The sequence below is a fragment of the Dunckerocampus dactyliophorus genome, chromosome 14, assembly GCF_027744805.1.
Source record: "Dunckerocampus dactyliophorus isolate RoL2022-P2 chromosome 14, RoL_Ddac_1.1, whole genome shotgun sequence".
In the NCBI taxonomy this organism is placed as follows: Eukaryota; Metazoa; Chordata; class Actinopteri; order Syngnathiformes; family Syngnathidae; genus Dunckerocampus; species Dunckerocampus dactyliophorus.
Window position 1 is genome coordinate 26,663,613 of NC_072832.1, and position 24,018 is coordinate 26,687,630.

General features: G+C 41.4%; 1 protein-coding gene across 5 annotated transcripts in view; it reads left to right on the forward strand.

Annotated features, from left to right (window-relative positions):
• zmiz1a (zinc finger, MIZ-type containing 1a) overlaps positions 1-24,018 on the forward strand; it is a 168,262-nt gene that overhangs the window by 120,421 nt on the left and 23,823 nt on the right. For 3 of the 5 annotated variants that reach the window (XM_054799642.1, XM_054799645.1, XM_054799643.1), the window contains 3 exons: positions 3,633-3,746; positions 7,542-7,647; positions 22,947-22,982. In XM_054799642.1, coding sequence (XP_054655617.1) covers positions 3,633-3,746; positions 7,542-7,647; positions 22,947-22,982 — 256 coding nt within the window. Of the gene's footprint in view, positions 1-3,632; positions 3,747-7,541; positions 7,648-15,809; positions 15,926-22,946; positions 22,983-24,018 lie in introns of those variants that run through there. The other 2 variants (XM_054799644.1, XM_054799646.1) reach the window with 2 other exon arrangements.

Consider the following 24,018-nt stretch of genomic DNA (forward strand, 5'->3'; position numbering starts at 1 on the left):
CTTCCCCCAATCGTCTTTTTGGAAAAACACAGCTTTCCCTCTGCTGTCCTCCCCCTCGCTGCGCTGCCTGGATGTTGTCAGGCAGAGTGGCGATGGTGAGAGGAGCGGCGAGTTCGCATCCAGACCGGCGGCCCCCGCTGAGCTCTGATTCCTCTCGTGCCGCCGCAGGCTCATCATGCCTCCTGTCAAGCAGCAACAATGGCAGCTTGTATCACTCATGCACATCAGACTCCGCTCTGATGCTTCTCCTCATCGATGTCGGTCCAACTCTTGTGGTTAACACTCATCATTTCCACCACACAAGACAATCATGATAATAATCATAATAACGGATTAGATTTTACACTGCGCTTTTCAAGGCATCCAAAGCTCTTCACAATGAAGTGAACCCATTATTCATTCACTCCTCAGTCACACACTGGTGGTGGTACAGTACATCCGTAAGCACAGCTGCCCTGGGGTAGTGCGGTGGAAACATGGCTGCCAATTCGCACAGACGGTCTCTCAAGATAGCCCCTTTCATGACGTGTAAAAGCCGGCATTTCCTCACCTTTCTTCCAGAGAAAAAAATCTAACCTCAGTTCGAAAGAGAATGCCTGAAATGAAGAAATGGGCCCCGTCCACACGGAAACGTTCCTTTGGGCGGATTGACAAAAAATGTGTGTTTATACTGTGCCGGATTAGTAAATCGGTGCATTCAGGTGGGAAGGAATCACTGGGTGAAAAGGATGTAATACGCAAGGCACACCTACGTGTGGCGCTGTAAACGGACACACAGGTGGAACCATGTGACACACCCAACTGTACAAGAAGAAAGAACGCACGCGCGTACGTCTGTCGTCTTTCGCTTTCCATCCAGACTTACGACGAAGTGGAATTACTGGGGTGAGTCGCGGAAGTCTAATTTTTCAGGTATTATGTTGGCTTGTTGTCAAAGCTCACTTCTGGTCGCGTGATAGCGTGATAAAACAGCGGTTTCGCTTGTCTAGACGGAAACGACAAACTCTGGAAGCCATTTTCAAAATATAGAAGGGATGTCACAAGATCTCACGAGATTAAAACGTGACAAGATTTTTTTGTTCTGGAAAAAAAATGTCTCGAGGGCGCTACACCTGGAAGCATAGTGAATTAATTAATTAACCATACAATAAATGAAAATGAGCTGGATCATTTTGCCGGCCTAAAATGTCTGTTTTACTCATCACTTGCCTCCAAACAGGCAGGAAGAGAGTTCACTCTGTGCATTGCTTTCAGCACCTTGGCGCGTTTGTTTCACAAAACAACAGCTGAACAGAGTGAGACAGTCTCATTGTCTCAGTGGGTGGAGGCGGGGCCGCTAGCATACACACGGAATGCAGAAGAGTGTAACATAGAAATTAAATTAGTTGATTGCAATATATTGTCATACAGTTTTAATTAATTTTTTCATTGTACTTTTGTTAAAAGTAATGTTAAAATCCCGTCTGATCTCGTTCTCGCACGCCCAATCTCAGGTATCGTCTCGTCTCGTGACATCCGTAAAAAAAATACTGTTTCGGGGCGCTTAGAACCGTTTCCGTGTGGATAGCCCCATAGACCTTGAGTTACATCAAAAGAAGGTACTTCAGGACCCCCTGCTGGTTCTTTTTAGGGGACAGACCTGAAGAGAAAGCCTGATTAAAGGTGCACCATCCCTCGCCTTTACTAAGTAGTGTGAAAGGGGCAGAAGTCGTAATAGAGGCGGGAAGCCGTCTGGTTATAAAGCCATTCTGCCATGCCAGGTTATGGGTGTGAAGTTTAACACCAGACACTCACGTCTTCCGCCCTGTTGTGTTGAAAGCAATTGTCGCTGCCCGACAAGTATTGCATACATCCATCCATTGCTGGGCCCTGTGTAAAAGGCACAGGGCACAAGACAACAAAGGCTGGGAAACACTGAGATAGTAGACCTTTTCACATTCACATTTCATTTTATTTTTTGCCTCTGACAATTAATTTCTGCATCACCCTGTTCTGGGGGTTCTGTGTAAAAGACGCAGGTGTGTTAATGCCTCATTAACGACATCGTCTGTAAACACTGGTGTTTTTCACATGTTTTTCCTGGTTACACAGAAGAAAGGACAGTGGACCCGGCAATTTTCCAATTTATACGAAAATAGACCCTTTGACTTTTTGATTTTTTTTTGCTTGTGTATATGCAATACTTGGGGTTTTGACTGTTTTTCAGACGTTTTTCCTGCTTATACAGAACGGGACGTAGTGGAGGTCCTGGACCTGGCAATTTTCCACCTTTTTTTTTTTTGCTTGTCAACATGCAATACTTGGGGTTTGACAAGTACTTTATGCATCACACTGCTGGGTTCTGTGTACAAGGCAGAGGTGTGTAAATGCCTCATTAACGGCATTGTCTGTGAACACGTTTTTCCTGGTCACACAGAACAAAACACATATTGGACCCGGCAATTTTGCACCTTATAAGATAGTAGACCCTTTGATTTATTATTTTTTTATTTATTTATTTATTTATTTGCTTCTGTATATACAAGACTTGTCTTTTGACAAGTAATTTATGCATCACACAACTGGGTTCTGTGTACAAGGCACAGGTGTGTAAATGCCTCATGAACAGCATTGTCTGGAAACACTGGTGTTTTTCACATTTCTCCTGGTTATACACAACAGGGGATGTAGTGGACCCGGCAATTTTCCACCTGATAAGCGGTGAGATTTTTTTTTGTGTGTGTGCTCGTACAATTCTTGGTTCTGTGTAAAAGGCACAGGTGGGTAAGGGCCAGAACTTAGATGAGTCGCTGGAGGTCTTCCTCCTTGGGGCTCAGAGGTTTTCTCTGTGGTTAGGTGCTTGACGTGTCCCGTCGCTTTTGTGGCAAGCCACCCTTTTCAAGAAACAGGCTCACCTCTCGCCACCCCCAAAGGACAATAGTCCTAGCTTCTCTGCAGGAACTCACAGACCAAGGCGCTTGTTGGGCTCCTGGCATGAGAAGAATAAAACACTTTCAAGTAGGCTCAATCTCGCCGTCTGTTTCACAGCTATTAACCTCCTGAGCCTTGAAGAAAGGGAGCCTGATTTTTTTTTTTTTTTTTTTTTTTTTGAAACCCGCTTATTGTGTCCCGCCAGCGAGAGCAGCCTTCAGACACCCGAGAAGAAAAGCCTCGGTGAGCAAGCAAGAGAGACTGAAAGAGATTAGACACACCGACGGCAACGGAGTCTGCCAGGCCGGCTGCTTTATGCACGGCCAAGTCCAAGCGGCAGACTTGTAGCGCTGAGGCAGTACTGAGGTTGTGGAAAAGCAGCGGTGAATGACAAGAGAGTGAGCGGCTGAGGCGAGGAGGCAGGGAAAGATTTGGTACGGGTCATGAGGATGAGGAGCGGCTGTTGCCAAGAGAGATTAGCGAGAAACACTGGCGTCATTGTGGATCGGGGTGTGATCTTCTTCCCACAATGCAGCACAATGAGCGCCGAGTGGGCGTATGTTGGACGCCGTCAAGGTCCTCCAACAAGCACAAGACCTCAAACGAAGGGAGCTGCACAACTATTTGCTCCCAGTCTTTTTCCCATTTGTGCTTCATGTGAACAAAAAAAAAAAGAGGTGGTTATTTCCTGTTGTTTCTAACGCTTGCGTGTGTTTGTACAGCACTTACAGAACCCAGCCAACTTCCACTCGGCGGCCACAGAGCTGCTCGACTGGTGCGGGGATCCCCGAGCTTTCCAGCGACCTTTTGAGCAAAGCCTCATGGGATGTCTGACGGTATGCAAACACCAATTACGCTTTCTCTCTCTGACTTTTTGGGTGCTTTTCAGCCAGGCATTATTTCTTTGGTGAATACTTGGGAGGATTTTAGTTGGAAGACCTCGCCAGAAGAAGAAAATAGTACACACCATCAACGGGGGCGAAAGAAGTCAAGATTTTAACATTACTTTTTAGAAAGTACAATTAAAACACATATAATTGGGGGTTGGGTTTGTACATTATAGCGCTCTAAGTTATCTTATTTATTATGTATTGTGTAAAAGTAAGACATGAATAACAGCAAATTAAAAGCCCAAAATGAATGCTGACCCACCATCCACCAGTTGAAGTTCCAGCCAAGGTTTCCCAGAGAGATGATGACATGGCTGTTTGACGTGTGTGCTAAAAGGCAGTGTGCTAGCATGAATTAACTTGAGACAAATGTGCACATTAGCACTCAATAAGTCATCCAAACTTACCTTCATGCATTCCCACATAGTATCAGCATTTGACACCAAATATGAGATGAAAGAAAAATGGTAAAAATACAGTAGTAGTCTATCTGTGCGGCATGAGATAAAGTTAGCACACCCACAATGGACATGCGTCAAGTGAGACGGATGTAACAGAGAGAATCCGGCCACTTTTCAAAATAAAACATAAAAAATAAATAAATAAATAATGGAAATTATTTTTTTCTCTTTTTGTCTTTTCTGTGCGGCCCGGTACCAAATGACCCACGGCCCGGTACCAAATGACCCACGGCCCACGGGTTGGGGATCACTGATATAGACTCACATGTTAACAATGGGAGGGTTCCTTGTTGTGCCTGTTTTACTTCCTGTTCTGTGCAGTACTTCCTGCACATTCGTTAGTGTAACTACTGACACCTAGTGGCCAGTGCAGAATGCTACATATCATCACAACATCTTTGAATGCGTCTTCTGAATGCCTCATATTTGTATTTTACTTCATCTAGCCATTTTTATACTTGAAAATCCCTCATTTGGGCAAAAAAAGACGTACAATTTGCTCAAATTTGACGAATAATAGGCTGTATTCAACCACGAAACAGCAGGATTTATTCATTCATATATTCCTGAAGTACTGTGAGAGTGAAGCTGTGAGATTTTGTTGTGCGAAGTGGTGACGGATTGCTACCCTCTATGTAGACGAAGGAGTAATTCTGTTTCTATTTCAATGAATGTTTGTGGAAAGTACGATTAACTATAAGTACTGGTACTTTAAAGGACACACCTTCCTGTTGTGTACCGTACTTCCTGCAGTGACTATTGTCTCATCAATGTAACATTACTGACACCTAGTGACTAGTCTAGAATACTACATATTGTCACATCTTTGAATGCGCCGTAAGAATGCTTTATATTTGTATTTGACTTCATTTAGCCATTTTTATTCTTGAAAATGCTTCATTTAGCGAAGGAATATGTAAAATTTGCTTTAATGTACATATTTTTTACTAATAATAAACAGTATTCAACTGTGAAACAGCATGATTTTGATTGAAAAACCAGAAAGCCGCCAAACTGGAAGTGCAGCGCGGCAATGGATTGCTGTACATGTAATGTGATTGCTCCTCCTGCCAGTTATTAATGACAGCTGCCACCTTTCAACATAGAAATCAACAGAACGACTGAAAATACGCCACAAAGTCCTTAAAGATGCGGTAAACCAGCATAAATGCACTCATGGCACATACTGTAAATGTGCTGGAAAGGAGTCCAGAGGCCGGGTACAGTGCGTACCAATCACCAGCTATCACTCACCAACGTGGGCGGAGGTCCCGAGGTGTGCGGAAACAATGAAAAAAAAAAAAGGCTTCCTTAGGAGCGAATTGAGCGTTTCACACGTTTATCTGTGCGATCAGACTGAAGGAGCATTGTTCCTATCACAAGCGGTAGCGTGAGCAAACAGATAAAGGCTCATTAATGTGTAAATGACAATAAAAGCCTCTTAGAGGCTGATAAAGAGGCGTACAATGCAGCCAAGCACCGAGATCCCACTCAGCATGGCGCATCGTCTATCTGCTAAATTGCTTCATTAGACTCCCACCGCAAACAGCTCCTTATCGGGAGAATTACAGCCGGCCGTGCGCGCGTTCTTCCGAGGATTTGCTCTTCCTCGTGACGTCACCGCCGGCGTCCGAGCTTGGAATATTAATAGCGCCGTGCGATCTTTAGCCAATGAGATTATCTGGAGCTAAATGAAACAGCATGTATGCATGGAGACGCTCACTGCCTGCGGCATGGCGAGGTCATCGCACATTTCCCTGCTGGAGTTTCACATACGGAACCAGTAGAGGATGACGTGACGAGCCTGTACCGATAGCTGCATTTGTGATGGTGAATGGTACTGGTTTAATTCCTTTGAACATGCATACGAGTTACATTGGAATACATCGCATATTGCAATTCACTCTTCCACATGTCCAAAAGGAGGAGGAAGAAGCAAAGCTTATTAATCCTACCCGCCGTCCGTTTTACATCAATTGAAATACATTTGTTCACTTCCTCTATTCCAGTTACACTCTCTTCTAGTTGAATGCATCGAAAATGAAAGAGGTAATGTAATAATGTGATAAATAGTAGAGGAAAACAGTAGTCAAGTTTCAAATCTTGTGAGATTTCTTGTCCCTTCAACATGGACGATGTGGCTTTTATTTCTCACAGCAGGTTGACTACAGGGTAGAAAGGTTTCATTATTAAGGCACATCCTGTTAAAACAATCACAAGGAGATGACTGGAAGGCAGGGGTGTCCAAACTAGCTCCGGCGAGGGCCGCATACGGTAAAATCAAAGAATACGGGGGCTTGGGCCTGTCACGGTAATCAATAAATCAATTAACCGTACGATAAATAAAAACAAATTTGATAGCTGGTTCGAGACCACACACCCGGCGACTACGAGAAACTTGAAGAAGCTCAAGCCCGGGCAAAACATACTGTCGCCGTTAACTGAAAGAAAAAAAAAACTGCTACAGTGGTTTAGCTTCTTTAATCTGCGTCATTAACTCGTATTTATACGTTTTTATGAACCCCGATGCCCGATCTCAACAACCTATGTACACTTCTTTTACGTTTTTTTGCGCGAGAGGCAAAATGAGGCGATGACGCAACTCCCCACTAATGGATTTCACTTCAGAGCAATTTTAAGCCAAAAAGACGGCCACAAGGTGGCAGAAGTGCGATCATGTGAACGGAAGAAAACACACGTGATAGGAAGGAGGAAGTGAGAGAGCGTGGAGGTGTGTGGCGTGCAGAAGGTTTACGCATGCACGTGCACACACACGCAAGCACACACATGCACACACAGTTTAAATGTGAACATTGTAAATAGTTCATGGTGTTATATTTGTAATCAAATTGTTACTTTGATGTAAAACATCCCTTGTTTGTGTTGTTTATGTTGGTATACTGTAGTTGTTTAGATATTTGAGCTGTCACAAAAGCAATTGTTTGTGTCAAAGTGAAATGTAGCTTTTCACAAAAAGTTGTTTTTCTCCCATTTTTTAGTCGGGAACTGATATTTTCCTGAAACTTACCTACGTTCTACTGCTGATTAGTAAAGAACAGAAAAGGGTAGAAACAAACTTTTTTTCCTGATGAAAGACGGGAGTCTAATCTTACTTTTGGTCGTTTCCATGTTTGTATACTGTAGCCTTACAACACAATATTCTGTGTGCCTTGAAAGATCAGTGAAAATGGTCTAAAATGGCCGCCACTGAAGGGGTTGTCTTTTGAAAAATGGCTGGGATTGAATGAGTTACCAAAGAATGTCGCCTTACTTGTTCCAGGTGGTCAGTCGCGTGGCAGCTCAGCAGGGTTTTGACCTGGACCTGGGCTACCGGTTGCTGGCTGTGTGTGCCGCCAACAGGGACAAATTCACGCCCAAATCTGCCGGTAAGACCTCCACCCCCACCTCCACAGAGATCATGTTATCTAGGGAATTTTGTAGGAAATTCTGCTAAAACGATATTATAAAACGCAGTATATATTATTCTGTTATTATAATTTTTAGAATTTTGAAAAACTGATATTATGCACAAAATCCGACTAAATTCTTGCTAGGGAAGACTCATTTGTTTTTTCATACATTGGACTTCCTGTTAGCTAGCAAGCTAAATAATTAGCTTGGTAGACAGATTTTTTTTTTCAATTTTGAAACATTTATTTACATTTTACTACATTTCATTTAACCAAAATAAAAATTCTACTTGTAAAATAGTGAGTTTTTTATTTGAAAACAATGACTTATTTACATTTAACTGAATATAAACATTTCTTCCGAGCTTGCTAGCTAAATAAATGGATGCTACATTGATAGATTTGTTTAGTAGCTACATAAGTGGGAGTAGTGAAAGTCAAATATTATGCGGTAGATCCCTGTTTTTCGCAGGAGGTTACAAGCCAGCATCACCGGCGAAAGGCAAACAACACAAGTTATTGATACACCCAGAAAAAAAAATGTTAAGGCACGGCTCGCTCTCCGCCCTCCAAACCCTCGTGCCATCTTGACGTTGACGCGCTCCGATGTTGGATCGACTTTTGCAATAAAAGTGACTGTTGTAATTGTTAGATTAGATGAAAAAGTATAAAATGTGTTGTCACACACTCAGTTCACGAGACAAGACGATAAACGAGATAAAGTAAAGATTAACTTTACTTTTAAGAAATGTACTATGAAAAAATATACTGTATGACAGTATATTGCAATATACTAATATAATTTCTACTACAATACACTTTGTGTATGCTAGCGGCCCCGCCTCCACCCACTGACACAAAAAGACTATATGGCTGACAAAAGGGCTCACTCCGCTCATGCCGTTGTTCTATGGGACAAACGCGCCAAAGTGCTGAAAGCAATGCACAGAGTGAACTCTCTTCCTGCCTGTTTGGAGGCGAGAGGCGAGGAAAACAGACACGCATTCACGTGGCGATATATTGAAGCCGGCAAAATGATCCAGTTGATTTTCATTTATTGTGTGACTGATGAATTTCTGTATTTATTTATTTATTGTAGTCTGTTTTTTTTCTGAATGAGAAATCTTGTCACGTTTTAATCTTGCGAGATCTTGTGACACCCCCGGCTATTGAATGATCATGTGAGATGATCCGTGAACAAATGCAATCGGAGGCACAGTGAGAAGTTTCACTTTTGCATCTCATGCCAACAGTGGTGCCTTCGAGGACCGCAAAACAAAGCTCGAGATCACACCGCTTGATGAAAAAAACATTATTAGTGATGCAGACAGACAAACATGTAAAAAAAAAAAAAAAAATTTTTTTTAATTTATTTTATGAATTATTTAATAATGTTTTAAAGCTGTGTTATCATGACTTATAAATTATTAATTACAGTATTATTTAATTAAAAAATCCTTGAATTTGCGGGTGTTAGGGCCACACTGAAAAAAAATTACGAGAAAAAAAAGTCGTAATATTACGAGGAAAAAAAGTCGTAAATTTACACGAAAAAAGTTGTACATTTATGAGAAAAAAAGTCATAAATTTACGAGAATGAAGTCGATAAAAAAAAGTTGTAAAATTATGAGAACAAAGTCGTAAATTTACAAGAAAAAAGTCGCAAATATACGAGGAACTAATATTACGTGTCATCGGGTCATACGTAGCATAGCGCTTCAGAAAGGAAGGAAATTTTCCCTTTTATTTATAACGTGGCAGCAACACAGAGCAGTTGAGCGTTTAGCATTTAGATTAGCATGGCTAGCCAGCCCTTCCCACTCCCGCCTTCCTTACCCCGCCCCCCTCTACATGCCCAAGCTGTCTCAGGCAATGCCTGTAACATAGTTACAAGTTTTTTCTCGTTAAAGTAGGACTTTATTCTCATAATATTATGACTTTTTTTCCACATAAATTTACAACTTTTTTTCTCGTAAGTTTACGGCTTTATTGTCATAAATTTACAACTTTTTTTCCTCAAAAATTTGCGACTTTATTCTTGAAATCTCCGATTTATTAGTATTTTTTCCCCAATGTAGCCCTAACACTCGGTCGTACAAATGTGCGGTGATGCACACTTTTAATAATCAGCATACTTTATTTTTATTTGTATTTCTATCATTGTAACGTGCAAATGGGATGTTTTTGTTTGGTCACTAGCGTTGTCACATTTGTATTTGCATTTTAGCGTCCTTGTAAAGCAGGGGCAGTCCACTTAAGCACAATCATAAAAAAGTGTCAACACCAAAAATCGGGAGAACCACAGGAGGTTCTTTGCTGTATCATTCAAAACGAGCGTTATCTTTGTAAATGTTGCTTTTGTTTTGGAGTGCCGGCGAGTCTCTTTGCTGAAAGCGGCCTTTTGGCTGTGGTGGGTAGGAACTAAAGTGGGCAGGCAGACATGAGCGCACATATCGATCGTCTTGTTTCTCCGTCTGTGTTCCTGCACTGCTGGGATAATGTGATTGTTCTGCCAGCCGGCTTGGCCGTCTGTCTGCGTCCCGCCAGAGAATCATCCTCGGGTCTCATGATGATGGCTCTGCTATCTAATAGAAGAGAGCACCGTGTTTTCAGGAAGGGTCCTGTTAATGCACGGCGGCTAAACGGGAGCCGCAGAGTCACCGAGCCTCGTACCTCCAAGACAAGGACGTCTCAGGGTGCAGACTGCCGGGCGACACGGATGCAAAATCATGAACGGACTCTTACTGCTTTTTACGACGCGTGCACGTGCGCAGACCGACCCGGCGCAATCCGTGCCGGCGGTCGCCGCCTGCATGGCGACAGAAGGATGTGCAAATGTGACACCCGAGAGCCCCGCGCCCAGGCGAGGGCAAAGCAGTCTGGGTCGCTCTCGGGGGAACAGGCGGCGGCAGGAAGAGTTTCAGATCAATCTCGCCGTGGCTTCCTCTCAGAGCGTCACGCTAAAAGGGAATTGATTACACAGCCGGGCAACTTGGCAATGTACTGCAAAGTGCATCATAATATTACACACTTAAAGTACAGGAGATTAATTAATCTGTGATTAATCTGTACGCCCATAATAATGTCTATTTTTAACACGCAGCTTGCTCCTCCCCCTCCAAACCCCCCTGCTAGCTTGACATAGATTTGTTTTACCCGTATTATCACGTATTGTTGAATTTTGACTAGATATGCTCGATATTGGCTTTCTATACCGATACTGTTCGGCACTGCATTACCGATACTGATATCATGTTATTATAGTACTGCAATATGCAATACAAGTTATATGGAAACATATTCATTTGAAACCTTTTGTTGATATCATTATGGGAAGAATAATTGATACCGATGTCGATGTTAGCAGACTTCTCCAATTATTACAGACTTATTTTGAATGGGATGGGATGTGTTTTCTGTGGAAAAAAATTGCCATTTTTGGAGAGTTTTTGAAATCATTTTTGACTAAAAATCAGCAAATTTGCGGGGACCCACTCCGTTCTAATTGTTAATATCAAACAATCTGATTCATTTGTATTTCAGACATGATCTGACATGCTGAGGATGACCGGTGCACACTTTCTGGAACGATATCGTTTTTAGAGAGCTTGAATGTTTGACTTTGATACGGGCTGCTGCTTGCTGGTGCTAGCGACAGGCAATGCCACAATTTTCCTTGGTGTCAGAGACGATATCCATACAGATACTGATACAAAAAAACGGTTTGGGACGCCAGTATCACTAATAGCACTAATTTACATAATGCTTATGCTAGCACTCAAATAGATGGACAAGCCGTTCCTGTCGACACGGTATCATCAAGCCATTTGAAAATGATATTTCTTATCAACATAACAGCTGAAATTAGACAATGTCACATGATTGATTTGAACCGCTTCCCCCAAAACACACACGCGTGAAAATATTGATACTGTACTATGAAAATCCATACCCGTACTGGAAACCCTGATATCAGTAGTATCCACATTTAGGTGTCCACTCACCCGTCACTTGAGGTTGCTCAAAAGACGCAACGATGCGACCGCTGCCGGAATTCACCCAAATAAGAAGCACTCGGTCGGTCGTTGGGGCTGCCAGGCGTCCGTGGCGTGCTCTGAGGGGGGGCCGTGGAGGTAAACAACCATTCAGCTGTGTCAACAGTGACAGAAAACGTCCAGGGTGCGGCTGCGGAAGACACTTTCACGCACACGACAAACAAAGTGGTTGTGCAGGAGGAAGGAGGAAGATGATGAACACGTTCCCACTACTTGTCTCTCTCAGGGATGACATTTTTACTAGGAAAAGGATACACGGCGTCCTGTTTTTCCCGCCGCTGGGAGCTTGGAAGTCGTAGTTTCTGTCAGAGAAGGGGTGTGTTCCAGGGGTAACGTTGCACAACAACAATGGCGGCCACAGCTAGAAGTAAAATAACAATATTAACTCTTAAGAGGTCCTTGAAATATCCTCACATATTTGTGCCTCACGACAAAAAATGGCAGTTTTCCCAAAACTGTTGTAGAAATATTAATGTATTTTATATTGCATTATTAGGTTTTTTAGAATACTTTCTGCTTGAATTTTTTTAATACGCTTTACAGAATAGTATTTATGCATTTTCAAAAAAGAGAAAAAAATTAATAATAATTATCATATTATTATTATTATTGTTATTATCATCATTATTATTATTGTTATCATTATGATGCCCTGAGATGAATCTTTCTTAATGTTTTTAGCTAGTATTTTTGTAGTATTTTATACAACTAATTTCCATAAAATATTTTTGGTGTATTTCATTATTATTATTATTATTATTATTATTATTATTATTATTATTATTACTATTATTATTATTATTAATTAAATTATTAAGCCCTGAGATGGATCTTTTTAAAATATGTTTAGAAAGTTGTTTTTAATTGAAAAACAAATAAAATACATAGATTTGTAGTAATAGTTGCTTGTTATTATTATTAGTCCGTGAGATGTGTTTTTAAAAATATTTTAACCAGTTTTTAGTGACTAAAATAATTTTCCTGAAAATCTTTTGAGTAGCATTTGCTTATTATTATGAATCCATAAATGGGTCTTTTTTTAGATGTTTGAGCTATTTTTCCCCCCTTAATAAGCATATTGTATTGTATTGTATGTACTTTATTGATCCCACAGCGGGGAAATTTACTTGTTACAGCAGCAAGCAAGCAAGACAAGTAAAGAGAACAGTAAAGTAAAGCACTACAACATGGTTCAGGTGGTGCAGGTGTTGTAGAGCCTGATAGCAGTCGGTATGAAGGACCTGTGGAACCTCTCCTTCTTACACCTTACACCATATATTTTATTAATATGTGATTATTATTATTATTATTATTATTATTATTATCATCATTATTATTGTTATTTGGCACTGAGATAGGTTTTATTGATTTAAAAAAAAAAACCTTTGAAATATTTATATTTTAATTGGGGATGTCCGATAATATCGGCCCACCGATATTAGCTGCCCCATATTGACATAAAAATGTAACTCAACAACAAGCAACAACTCTTTAGCAATGGCTAAGTGGTTACAATAACCTCATGATAGATAATATAGATAAATAGATAGATAGATATGCTGGAGAATATCTCTTTGAATGTTCTGAACCCCTGTTTGAAGGCTGCTGTTGTGTAGAGCAGACTAGTGTTGCCTGGAAAAGTGTAACAGGCGCAACAAAAATGATTGTTGTTCGGACAGTAAATGAGTTGAGCTGAATCAACGGCGCCTCTGCTGGTTGCAGCCAAGCAGTGCACTTTATTTTGCCACAAACGCTTCAAGACGCGATGAGTCAACAACTATTTGTATGGAAAGAATGAAAAACCACAGACGGCTGTATCTTTAAGAGCTCGAAGAAAAAGTCTCCATTCTTTCATCCAATCAAGCTGACAGCCTTTTTATATTTCATTACCAGCAAGTAGTAAGAGCAGCGCGCTGAATTATTAACAGCTTTATTTTTAGCAACACTGGCCTCTTCCTCTGACACTCTTCCTTCCATGATGAAATCCTTCTGCAACACGAAAAGCAGCTAAGAAGTTGTGGCGGGTGTGTAAATAAATAGTCAGGATCTGCACTTCCAGACCTTTTGGCTCTTTGGCTCTCCAGCCCAAAGATGTTGAACGAGCAAAGAGGCGCCACTCCACACACGCGCAGACAACGTCCTGTCAAAACCGGATGAGCAAATGATTGAAATCCCTCTTTTGTTCGGGGGTTGACTGATCTGGCACCCACACCTCGGTACTAAGCCGCCATTGCCTGCCCCCGTCACCCCCTCGGGGGCTTTCGGCACACCCTCTTCACCCTGGTGTAACAATGACTCCCTTGTTTTAAAAGTGCGTGGGATACTTCCTGTCACACAAGTGCCAGGCTGCATCCCCACATTTGGGGTCAAGGCGCGAGCGGCGTGACAGCTTCGGCTTTCCTCGTCTTTCATCTGCCGGAGGCGTCGCGGCGTCGGGTCGACCTCGGATTCACCTTTAAACCTGATGTGCTTCCTCTCGTCCCGCTATTAGTCACAAGGTGGAGTCATGACAAAGATCACAACCTCAGCAGCTCGACCCGTTGCTGGTTTTTGATGATGGATCTGGAAATGTACATCAGATCTTCTACAGCTTCCAAAACTGTAAAAAGTGTACCTTAAGCAAGTCTTTTTAAGTACTTTCTGCTTGAAATGTATACTTATTAGTCAAATAATAAGATCACATTAGACACTGGGATTTTTTTTAACCCTTTAGATCAGGGGTCACCAAGGTTTTTCCTTGTGAGAGCTACTTTTCCAAAATGAAAATGGCCAAGAGCTACTCATTTTTGTAACATTTCTTTTCAGAGCTTATTTTAAACCCAAAGAAAGCGAATATGCTTGTTTTACCAGAACATGAACAAAATGCTGGTGTCCACAACTCACATGTTGTATTTCACAATGCATTTCTTTCTACTGTTCTTTCATTATTAACTGAAAACCTGAATGAAAAGCAGGCTTGCGGGCACCTCGTATGGTCGTTGGGGCTACCTGGTGCCCGCGGGCACCACGTTGGTGACCCCTGCTTTAAAACACAGCATTATTGAAAAAAAATGGGGTTTTTTTTTGTAGTATTTGTTTTTTTTTTTTTGTTTTTTTTTTAGCATTTTTTATTGAAAAAAACAAATTCCATAAAATATTACACATTTTTAGCAAGTTGTTTTTATTGCTAAAAAATAAGTTTCCATAAAATATATTTTGGTAGTATTTGCTTATTATGATTGTTACTGCGTTCAGGATTTTTTTTCTTGAAAATAATAATTTCTCTAAAATATATATTGTATTTGGATTTACTTATTTTTTTTTAAATATGTTTTAACAACCTTTTTTTGGAGAAAAAAAAAGATTCCTTAACATACTGGACATTTTTAGACAAGTTTATTATTGAAAAAATTATTGTTATTATGATGATGATGATGATTATTATTATTATTATTAGGCAGTGAAATGTGGGTTGTTTTTTAATTAAAAACAAATCCATAAAATAGATTCTTTGTAGTATTTTCTTCCTATTATTATAAGTGAAGTTTTCCACATGTCTGTAAATGCCGCGGGTCAGGAGTAGAAGAGTTAGCTTACACAAACAAATGTGAACTTCCTCAATCGGAGGTGTCACATGAAGCTCCGCCCACGCGGTTGTCAGCTGACGTATTTATGCAGGTGGTTTTCGCTGAGGCGGCTGCATCAATAGCGTCACCTCAAGACAGGAGGGTGAGAAGCGCCGCAATATCGCCTCCTCGATATCTCCTCCTTGCTACCTCCTCTCCTGCTTTGCTGCCTTTATCGCTGCTTCTCATCCTTTCTGCTCTCACTCACCCCCCCTTTCTCCCTTCTCCACCTCCTGGTTGTCTCCGGCGCTGTGGAGCCGCCAGCAGGTACAGCAGGAGACCATTAGTGCAGAGCCCCCCTTGCTCTGATTGGATAAGGAAGCAGGAGGGCTGCCTCTGAATAATTGATGTGCATTGTGCCGACGCCGGACAAGGGAAATGGACCCATCAGAGAGCAGGAGAGGAGAGGAGAGGAGAGGAGGAGTGAGCATGGGGGGTGGGGGGAAAGTAGAGGGGGTGGAAGAGGAAGTAATAAAAGCCAGCAGAGGAGAGTGATAAGGCGCAGGAAGCTGCCAAAGCTTGCAGACTTTCCTCCAGCAGCGTTTGCGGCGTGACGTGAATGGGATGACGTGCGAGGGTTGCGCTCGGATCGGGGTAAGTGTGTTTGTGTGGCGTGCATGGGGTGGGGGGCGAAGGCCAGGTGAGCAGTTCCAATCCTACCTGTGCTTCTCTGCATTAGCATGCTTTTTCTTGTCAATATTACTACTGTACTTCAGCAGTTCAGCTGTTTGCGCTTGAGATTTTCTACTTGAGATCTCAACACGGGCCGAAAATGTTACACACGTGATTCAGCATACACAGCCTCGCAAATTTGTGGATTTTTGGTCAATTTTATTTGATTTTTTTCCAAAAATAGGAAGGTTTTTCCACAGTAAACACAACTCATTCATAATAAATTGATAATTTATTAAAGTAGTAAAGCATAACATGCACATAAAATACCCTATTTTCCCAACTGTAAGTTGCGCTTTTGTTCATGGTTTTCCTGGTCCTGCAACTTATACTCCGGAGCGACTTATATATGTCTTTTTTTTTTAGAGAGAGGACGCTCTAGGCTGTGTGCCAGTATCTGCTACTCCTATCACTCCTGTACCACTCAAAAGTTACAATGTAAACATCAACTTATAAAGACGACTGAGAAAGACGGAACACAAATGCCCCCAAAAACCAAATCATATTCTGTGGATTACAAGCTGCAAGTAAACTAGTTATGTTCTTTAGGGTATAGTTATCTGAATAAGACGCCTATTTAGCCTGTTGTTCTCTATTTTATTGATGTTACTGTAACTTGCCTTTCAAGATGAAATGTCTGTTCTTGGTCTCTGATTTTATCAAATAAATGTCCTCCAAAGTACAGTGTGACTTAGAGTGGTGGAAAAAGTGTTTGTCCCCTTCCTGATTTCTTTTTTTTTTTTTTTGCATGTTTGTCACACTTAAACGTGACAAACAGATCATCAAACAAACAACTGAACACAAAATGCAGTTTTTAAATGAAACTTTTTATTATGAAGGGAGAAAACAAATCCAAAGCTACATGTCCCTGTGTGAAAAACTGATGGCCCCCTAAAGCTAATAAGTGGTTGGGCCCCCCTTTAGCAGCAACAACTGCAATCAAGTGTTGGTGATAACTTGCAATGAGTCTCTTCCAGCGCTGGGGAGGAACTTTGCAGAATTGTTGTCATTCAGCCACATTGGAGGCTTTTCCTTTTTAAGGTCATGCCACAGCATCTCAATAGGATTCAGGTCACGACTTGGACTAGACCACTCCAAAGTCTTCATCCATTCAGAGGTGGACTTGCTGGTGTGTTTTGGATCATTCATTCGTTTCAGCTTGAGGTCACCAGAAGATGGCCAGACATTTTCCTTCATTCTCCTTTTGGTAGACTACAGAATTCATGGTTCCATTTATCACAGCCTTCCAGGTCCTGAAGCAGCAAAACAGCCACAGACCACCACACTACCACCACCATTTTTTACCGTTGGTATGATTTTCTTTTTCTGAAATGCGGCATTACTTTTATGCCAGATGTAATGGGACACACACCTTCCAAAAAGTTAAACTTTTGTCTCATCAGACCACAGAGTATTTTTCCAAAGGTCTTGGGGATCATCAAGATGTTTTCTGGCAAAATTGAGACGAGCCTTAATGTTCTTGTTCAGCAGTGGTTTTGGTCTTGCAACTTGTTTTTGCCCATTGCCTTTCTTATGGTGGAATCATGAACACTGACCTTCACTGAGGCAAGTGATGCCTGCAGTTCTTTGGAAGTTGTTGTGGGGTCTTTTGTGACCTCTCGGATGAGTCGTGGCTGCACTCTTCAGGGCGTTTTGGTTGGCCGGCCACTCCTGGGAAGGTTCACCACTGTTCCATGTTTTCGCCATTTGTGGACAATGGCTCTCACTGCGGTTGGCTGGAGTCCCAAAGCTTTAGAAAGGACTTTGTAACCTTTTCCACACTGATAGATCTCACTTTCTTTCTGGGGTAGGAAACAGTGAGGGAAATGTCTGCAATTGTTTTTCATTTAAAAAGTCAATTTTGTTTTAAGTTGTGTTGTCATTGACTAATATTTACATTTCTTTGATGAACTGAAACAAGTGTGACAAACATGCAAAAAAAAAAAAAAAAGAAATCAGGAGGGATGAAACACTTTTTTACACCACTGTATACATGATTTTTCTTCTTCATTGTGCATTTTTGGCTGGTGCGACTTATATTCCCCAAAGTACAGTACATAAAATGTGTACATACTGTACAGCCTGCATATACACCAGCGGTGTCCAAACCTTTTCCATCGAGGTGTCGTACACTGAAAAATCAAAGGATGGACGGGCCACTTTGATATTTTTCATTTTGGAAACCAATAGATATCGATCCTGTATGATAAGACGTTGTACATAATTCAAGAAAAAACGGCCTGTATCTCAGAGTTGTGATATAGGTGGAAAAAGCGTCCTTAAATTACACTTTTTTTGTGCTTGTTTTTCCATTTTTGTTTTTTTTTTCCAAATATTTCAACATTTACATTTTTTTTTGTAATGTTATGACTTTATTCCCATGATATTTTGACTTTATTCTTGTAAAGTTAGAACTTTTTCCCAACCTACTTTTCCAAACTTTGCAACTTCATTGTTTTTGTTTTGTTTTGTCTCTCGTAATCTGACGATTGGAGGAAGTAACATCCTTTTTCCTTTAATATGCCAACTTTATGCTTCTACAAATTAAAAACTGAAAACTATGCTGACATTATTCTTGTAAAGTTTGGACTTTTTCCCCGTAAAATGACATATTTTTTCTTGTAATATTTTGGCTGTATTCTCTGACAGATGCATACTTTATTCATCTCCAAGAGAAATTCACATTTCCAGCAGCTCTGCAAAAATGTCATAATAAACTTCATCACTTAAAAATAAAACAAACAAGGCAAGATAGGAGAGATAATAAATATAAGAAAATAGAATAAGAATAAATAAATAAATGGGGAACAGATGCATAATACGGTAATAAGTCCAGTCCTGTGTGTGTATTTTATTGCTCCCCCTTGTTGTGTTGAAAAGCCGCATGGCTTGGGGGAGGAATGATCTGCATGGTCTTTCAGTGGAGCAGGACAGTGATAGTAATCTGCCACAGAAACTGCTCTCGCTCTGTTGTTTTCTTGTTTCGCTGTATTTTTAGCTTGTGCCATGGGCCAGTAAAACACCCCTGATATACAGTACCATGCATGCTGAACTGACACCACTAGGAACTATCCAGACGCGGCTCGGTCAAACAGCTAGTTGGGCCGACCCAGGGGAGTCGGGTACCCCCACCGGCCGCTTCAGAGGTACAGTAGATCTAGGCCAGCTCACAACAAAGTTAAGTGCAGCTGTAGCGCTAGCCAGGACGTCCAGGCTGAGGGCGAGACCATGACTACAATTCCATCTGTTGATGGATGATCTTGACTAATCATTGATTAGTGCTGAGTCGCTGTACATTTGATACTTTTAATGTGTTTAATGAATGTGAGCCTTATTTAGGCCTTGAAGTTGGATTGTGCATTTAGCTTGTTAGCTTCCGAGTGAACAGTAGACACTTTTAAACTTTTAAAGTCGACATCAAGTTAGCCGGAGGGTTTGGTTTGTCAAAAATAGACATTTTAATGTGCGTATCAATTAATTTATTGTGGGGGTTTTTTGCCACAAAACCCATACTGTAGCTTGCGTTGATTTTAAGAATGTCACCCAACTTTTTCCTTTCAAAACACTGCCTCAGAGGCACTTCAGCTTGCTTATAGGAAGTTGCTCTTTATTTGGGCAGGAGGGATGACTGTGCTTATTTAAAAACAAGCGTTGCAAAGCATGCTGGGAGGCAGGAAGGACTCCCAGCGATGCTGCAATACGTAGGTCAGCCGAGGCACAGGGGGCAGTGGTGAGCCTTAGAAGTTGATTTAATGGCGTCTGTGCAAGTGTTGGTTAAAAAGGCTGTTTCATTTGCACTGACCTTATTATTATCATCTTTTTATGATGCCTGTACTGCAGTATGAACAAGTGGAGGATGCCCAGTGTGGGTGTGTGCAACCACGCTCTCTTCATCGCGTGCTAGGGTAGTTATGATTGTTTATATACCGTAATGAAAGCATTATCTTCAAGGGTGACTCACATGTTGCTTTCTTCCGGCCTCTTTTTTATTTATTTATTTACTTTTTTTTAGTTTTTGTAATTTTATTTATTTTTGAAAAATGTTTTTACGTTTTTTTTTCCTCCAGCCTCTGATTGGCTGAAGTGGCCACTTCACTTTTGTATTATTGTTATTTTTTAATGTTATTTATTTTTTCAATATGTATTATTATTATTATTATTGTTATTGTTGTTATTGTTGTTATTATTATTATTTCTTCCGGCCTCTGATTGGCTGAAGTGGCCACTTCACTTTTATACTATTATTATTTTTTGTAATATTATTATTATTATTATTATTATTATTATTATTATTATTATTATTATTATTGTTGTTATTGTTGTTATTATTATTTCTTCTGGCCTCTGATTGGCTGAAGTGGCCACTTCACTTTTATAATAATAATAATAAATATAAAAAAAATAATATAAAAGTGAAGTAGCCACTTCAGCCAATCAGTGGGGAGAAGAAATAATAATAATAATAATCATAATAATATTACAAAAAATAATAATAGTATAAAAGTGAAGTGGCCACTTCACTTTTATATTATTTTTTTATATGTATTATTATTATTATTATTGTTATTATTATTATTATTATTATTATTTCTTCCGCCCACTGATTGGCTGAAGTGGCCACTTCACTTTTATATTATTTTTTTATATGTATTATTATTATTATTATTGTTATTATTATTATTATTATTATTATTTCTTCCGCCCACTGATTGGCTGAAGTGGCTACTTGCAATGAACGTGAGTTGAAAGTAATTTAAAATCAGCACCGTTGTGAATTGACAGTTCTTCCTTTCCTTCCTTTTATAAGTGTTGTTTTGAAAAGCAGCCATGCTTGTGGACATGCTGTAGTCCAAAAGGGAGTGATGTCGTTGTTGTAAAGACTTATTGAATAACGTCTTAAAGGGCGGCGCGGGCTATAAAAGCCACTGCATTGCCTCTCAATCAGCATTTAACCTTAAAGCTGACGCCTTCATTAGCAAACAATAACACAATCGTCCGCTGACCCATGTCGGGAACACCGTAACACCCCCAGACTGGAGGCGGAGCGTGGACGCTTCCTGTTAAACTTCGGCGACCTCCCGATCCGCTGGCTGACGCACTTGTGGCATTTTGACGGTGAACTGCGCGGCCCTCGCTTTGTTTTTGCAGCAACGGCTTCTCTCTGTGAATCATCGGCTCTGTCGCCACCCCTCCTCCCTCTGCCATGTTGATGATCTGCGGATGGAGATGGCGGCTTGGTGATAGTGCTGTGATGTATCACTCCCATATTTATTCCTAGGACAGACTCTATATTCTTATGTAATAGCGCTGGAATTTTTTTTCCCTTTATGATTTGTGTGAAGGGACAGATGAGGATGAGCAGCACGTCTGCTTATAATTAGACATGTGATATTTACGCTGCTAGGGAGCTGCTCATGGCTGATAAGAGCTTTTCATTCACTGCTTTACTGCGCCAGACGTCTCTTCCCGTACTTACCTTTTGCTTTGTGCACCTCTTTGCACTGCTATGTAAGCAGTATGTATAAATATATATATATATATGTGTGTGTATTCTGCATTCAGATGTGAGTAATAAGTGTGTGATTGTATGCTGGGCTTCAAAGGTCATGACCGCCGTGGTTCCTCCTGTATCGCTGACTCACAAAAGTATGCTACACACTTTACCTCGTTTTCACTGGAATTAAACACAAGGTCAACATTAACGCTCGTCGGTCTTACCCAGTAAATACAAGTCAGAAGTAAATGCAGGACAAAGTAAATACACTTCAGAGGTCCCGAACACAAACCACCAAACGTGGCTCAGTAGCGCACCTCCCCCCATAAATTAAATACGGATTGTCATGAAATTTGGTGGAGTTTATCCTGACAGGACGCATGGAACCCAGGTTTGAAAACAGACAGGAAGTGTGATGTTTTGGGCAAACATCATCGGTTGTACTCCTGCAGGAGTCCTGCCTCCTGCACAGCTGTTGACTTGGAAAACCCTGATTGCGTAAACACGCTGCTTGCTGCTTTGCTGTTGTTGTTTACCCACTGCTAATTTGTTTTTAAGCATTTGTGCTCCGTGTGACAGCAGGCATTTCTGGGGGTTTTCTGGCATTTTCAAGTTTGTAATCACCCGACAGACATTTTTTCCAGCAAGATTAGGAAACTAGCATGTCCTCTTCCAAAAGTTGTCGTTTTTTCCCAACACACGTTCAGTTCCTGTCGTCGCTGGCTCGGCATATGTCAAACAAACAAACAAAACAAAGCATATTTGGGTTAAAAAAACAGGTGTTGTACTTTGATGAACTTCTCCAAGAGAATTTGAACAAATGAGCCCAAATCCAAATCACAGATAGCAGACAGATGGGCGATGATAAATTGCGAAGGGTTTCAGGCTGCTTTGACGTCCAGCTAAGCAAATCAAAATCTGCTGGACGGACTTGTGTAATAATTGGTGTGTATGATGAAGATGACACCATGAAGAGATCCTTCTGTCCATTTCCTAATTAATGACAGTGCCTCCTAGTCATTGTGAGTCCTGCCTCCTGCACAGCTATTGACTTGTATGAACCCTGATTGTGGAAACACGCAGCTTGCAGCTTTATTGTTGTTTACTGACTTTTTTTTTTTTTTTTTTTTTTTTTTTTAGCGTTTCTGCTCTGTGTGACAGCATGAATTTCTGTGGGTTTTCTGGCATTTCCGAGTTTGTAATCACCTGAGAGACATTTTTTCCAGTAAGATTAGGAAACTAGGATGTCTGCTTTTTTCGGTCCGTACCCAATTCCTGTAGTCGCTGGTTGGGTGAATGAGAACCACCGAGATCCAGCATTTTTCCACCCGAGCGCCGACCGTTGGGCTGCCTCCGGTTGTCATTTTGCGTTATTGTTGGTGTTCATGCTGATTTCTTCTCACTCTGCCCCCCCACCCCTTTTAAAAATGTGCAATTTGAACCCCACAGAAACCAGCACCTGCAGGAGATGTCAGACTGACTCAGGTAGAGCTCCCCTCTCTTCCTGGCTGCAGCATCTCTTGGCTTGTGACATGTACATACATAAATACATACCCTGGAAGGGGAGGGGATGCGCCCACTCCCTTCCATCGCCACCTGTTCTGTCTAGCATCCATCCCCCCCACCACCACCACCACCCACCTCCTCTCTGTGTGTCTGGTGTCCTGCCAGAGGTCACGGATGAGATTGAGTGTGTTCTCTGAGCGCAGGTGAACTTTGCAGTAAAAAGCACATTTCCAGCTGAGGAAAAGGTGTTAGCGGTTTGATTCCAGGCCCGGTTCAAGTTGTTCTGCCTTCAAGCGGTTGAGACTAAAGCACATTTGATATGCTCTTCTCCAAGGGGGGGGGAGGGCAAGATGAGAGGGGGGTATCACTGCTTAAATGGCTTTCATTCCATTCCCGCAATCAGCATGACTATTTCCCCCCCTCACTCCCGCCTTCCTCCTCCTCCATTTGCAGGATTTTTTTTATTATCCCTCCATTTTTCTGGTTAGTATAATATTTGGCGCCCACGCGGCATAGATTTACCTGCCAGTGTGTTGCAGATGTTTCCTTTAATCATCCCACACATTGTCTCCCAGGGCTGCTGTGTCTGTGGCTGCAAATTGTCATGTAGTCTTTGCCTCTTTTGTCTGTGTTTATCAGCTCAAATACAACAGAGCTGCATGCACTTTTACATGTTTGCTATCACAGCTCATCACCAGCGCGCCGTTAGAAATGGAGTCAAGGTGCGAGCGCAGACGCCGCTGCACCGCTGCCGATAAGAGCGGGCGCCGTACGCGCGTACCATCAGCGGGTGGAGTTAATGTACTGAGACGGGCGCTTTCTTTCACGCTCATGCTCACGTTTCTCTGCTACTGCAGCAAATCTGGACCCCCTTTTCTTTGACATTTCACAGCAGGAAAACCTTCCAATCACGCCAGGCTGTCCATTAAATGTGCAGGCTGGCAACAGGTGGCGCTGTGATCCCAAATTTATTTGTAAAAAAAAAAAACCCCAAAAAACAGCAGCGAATGTGGAG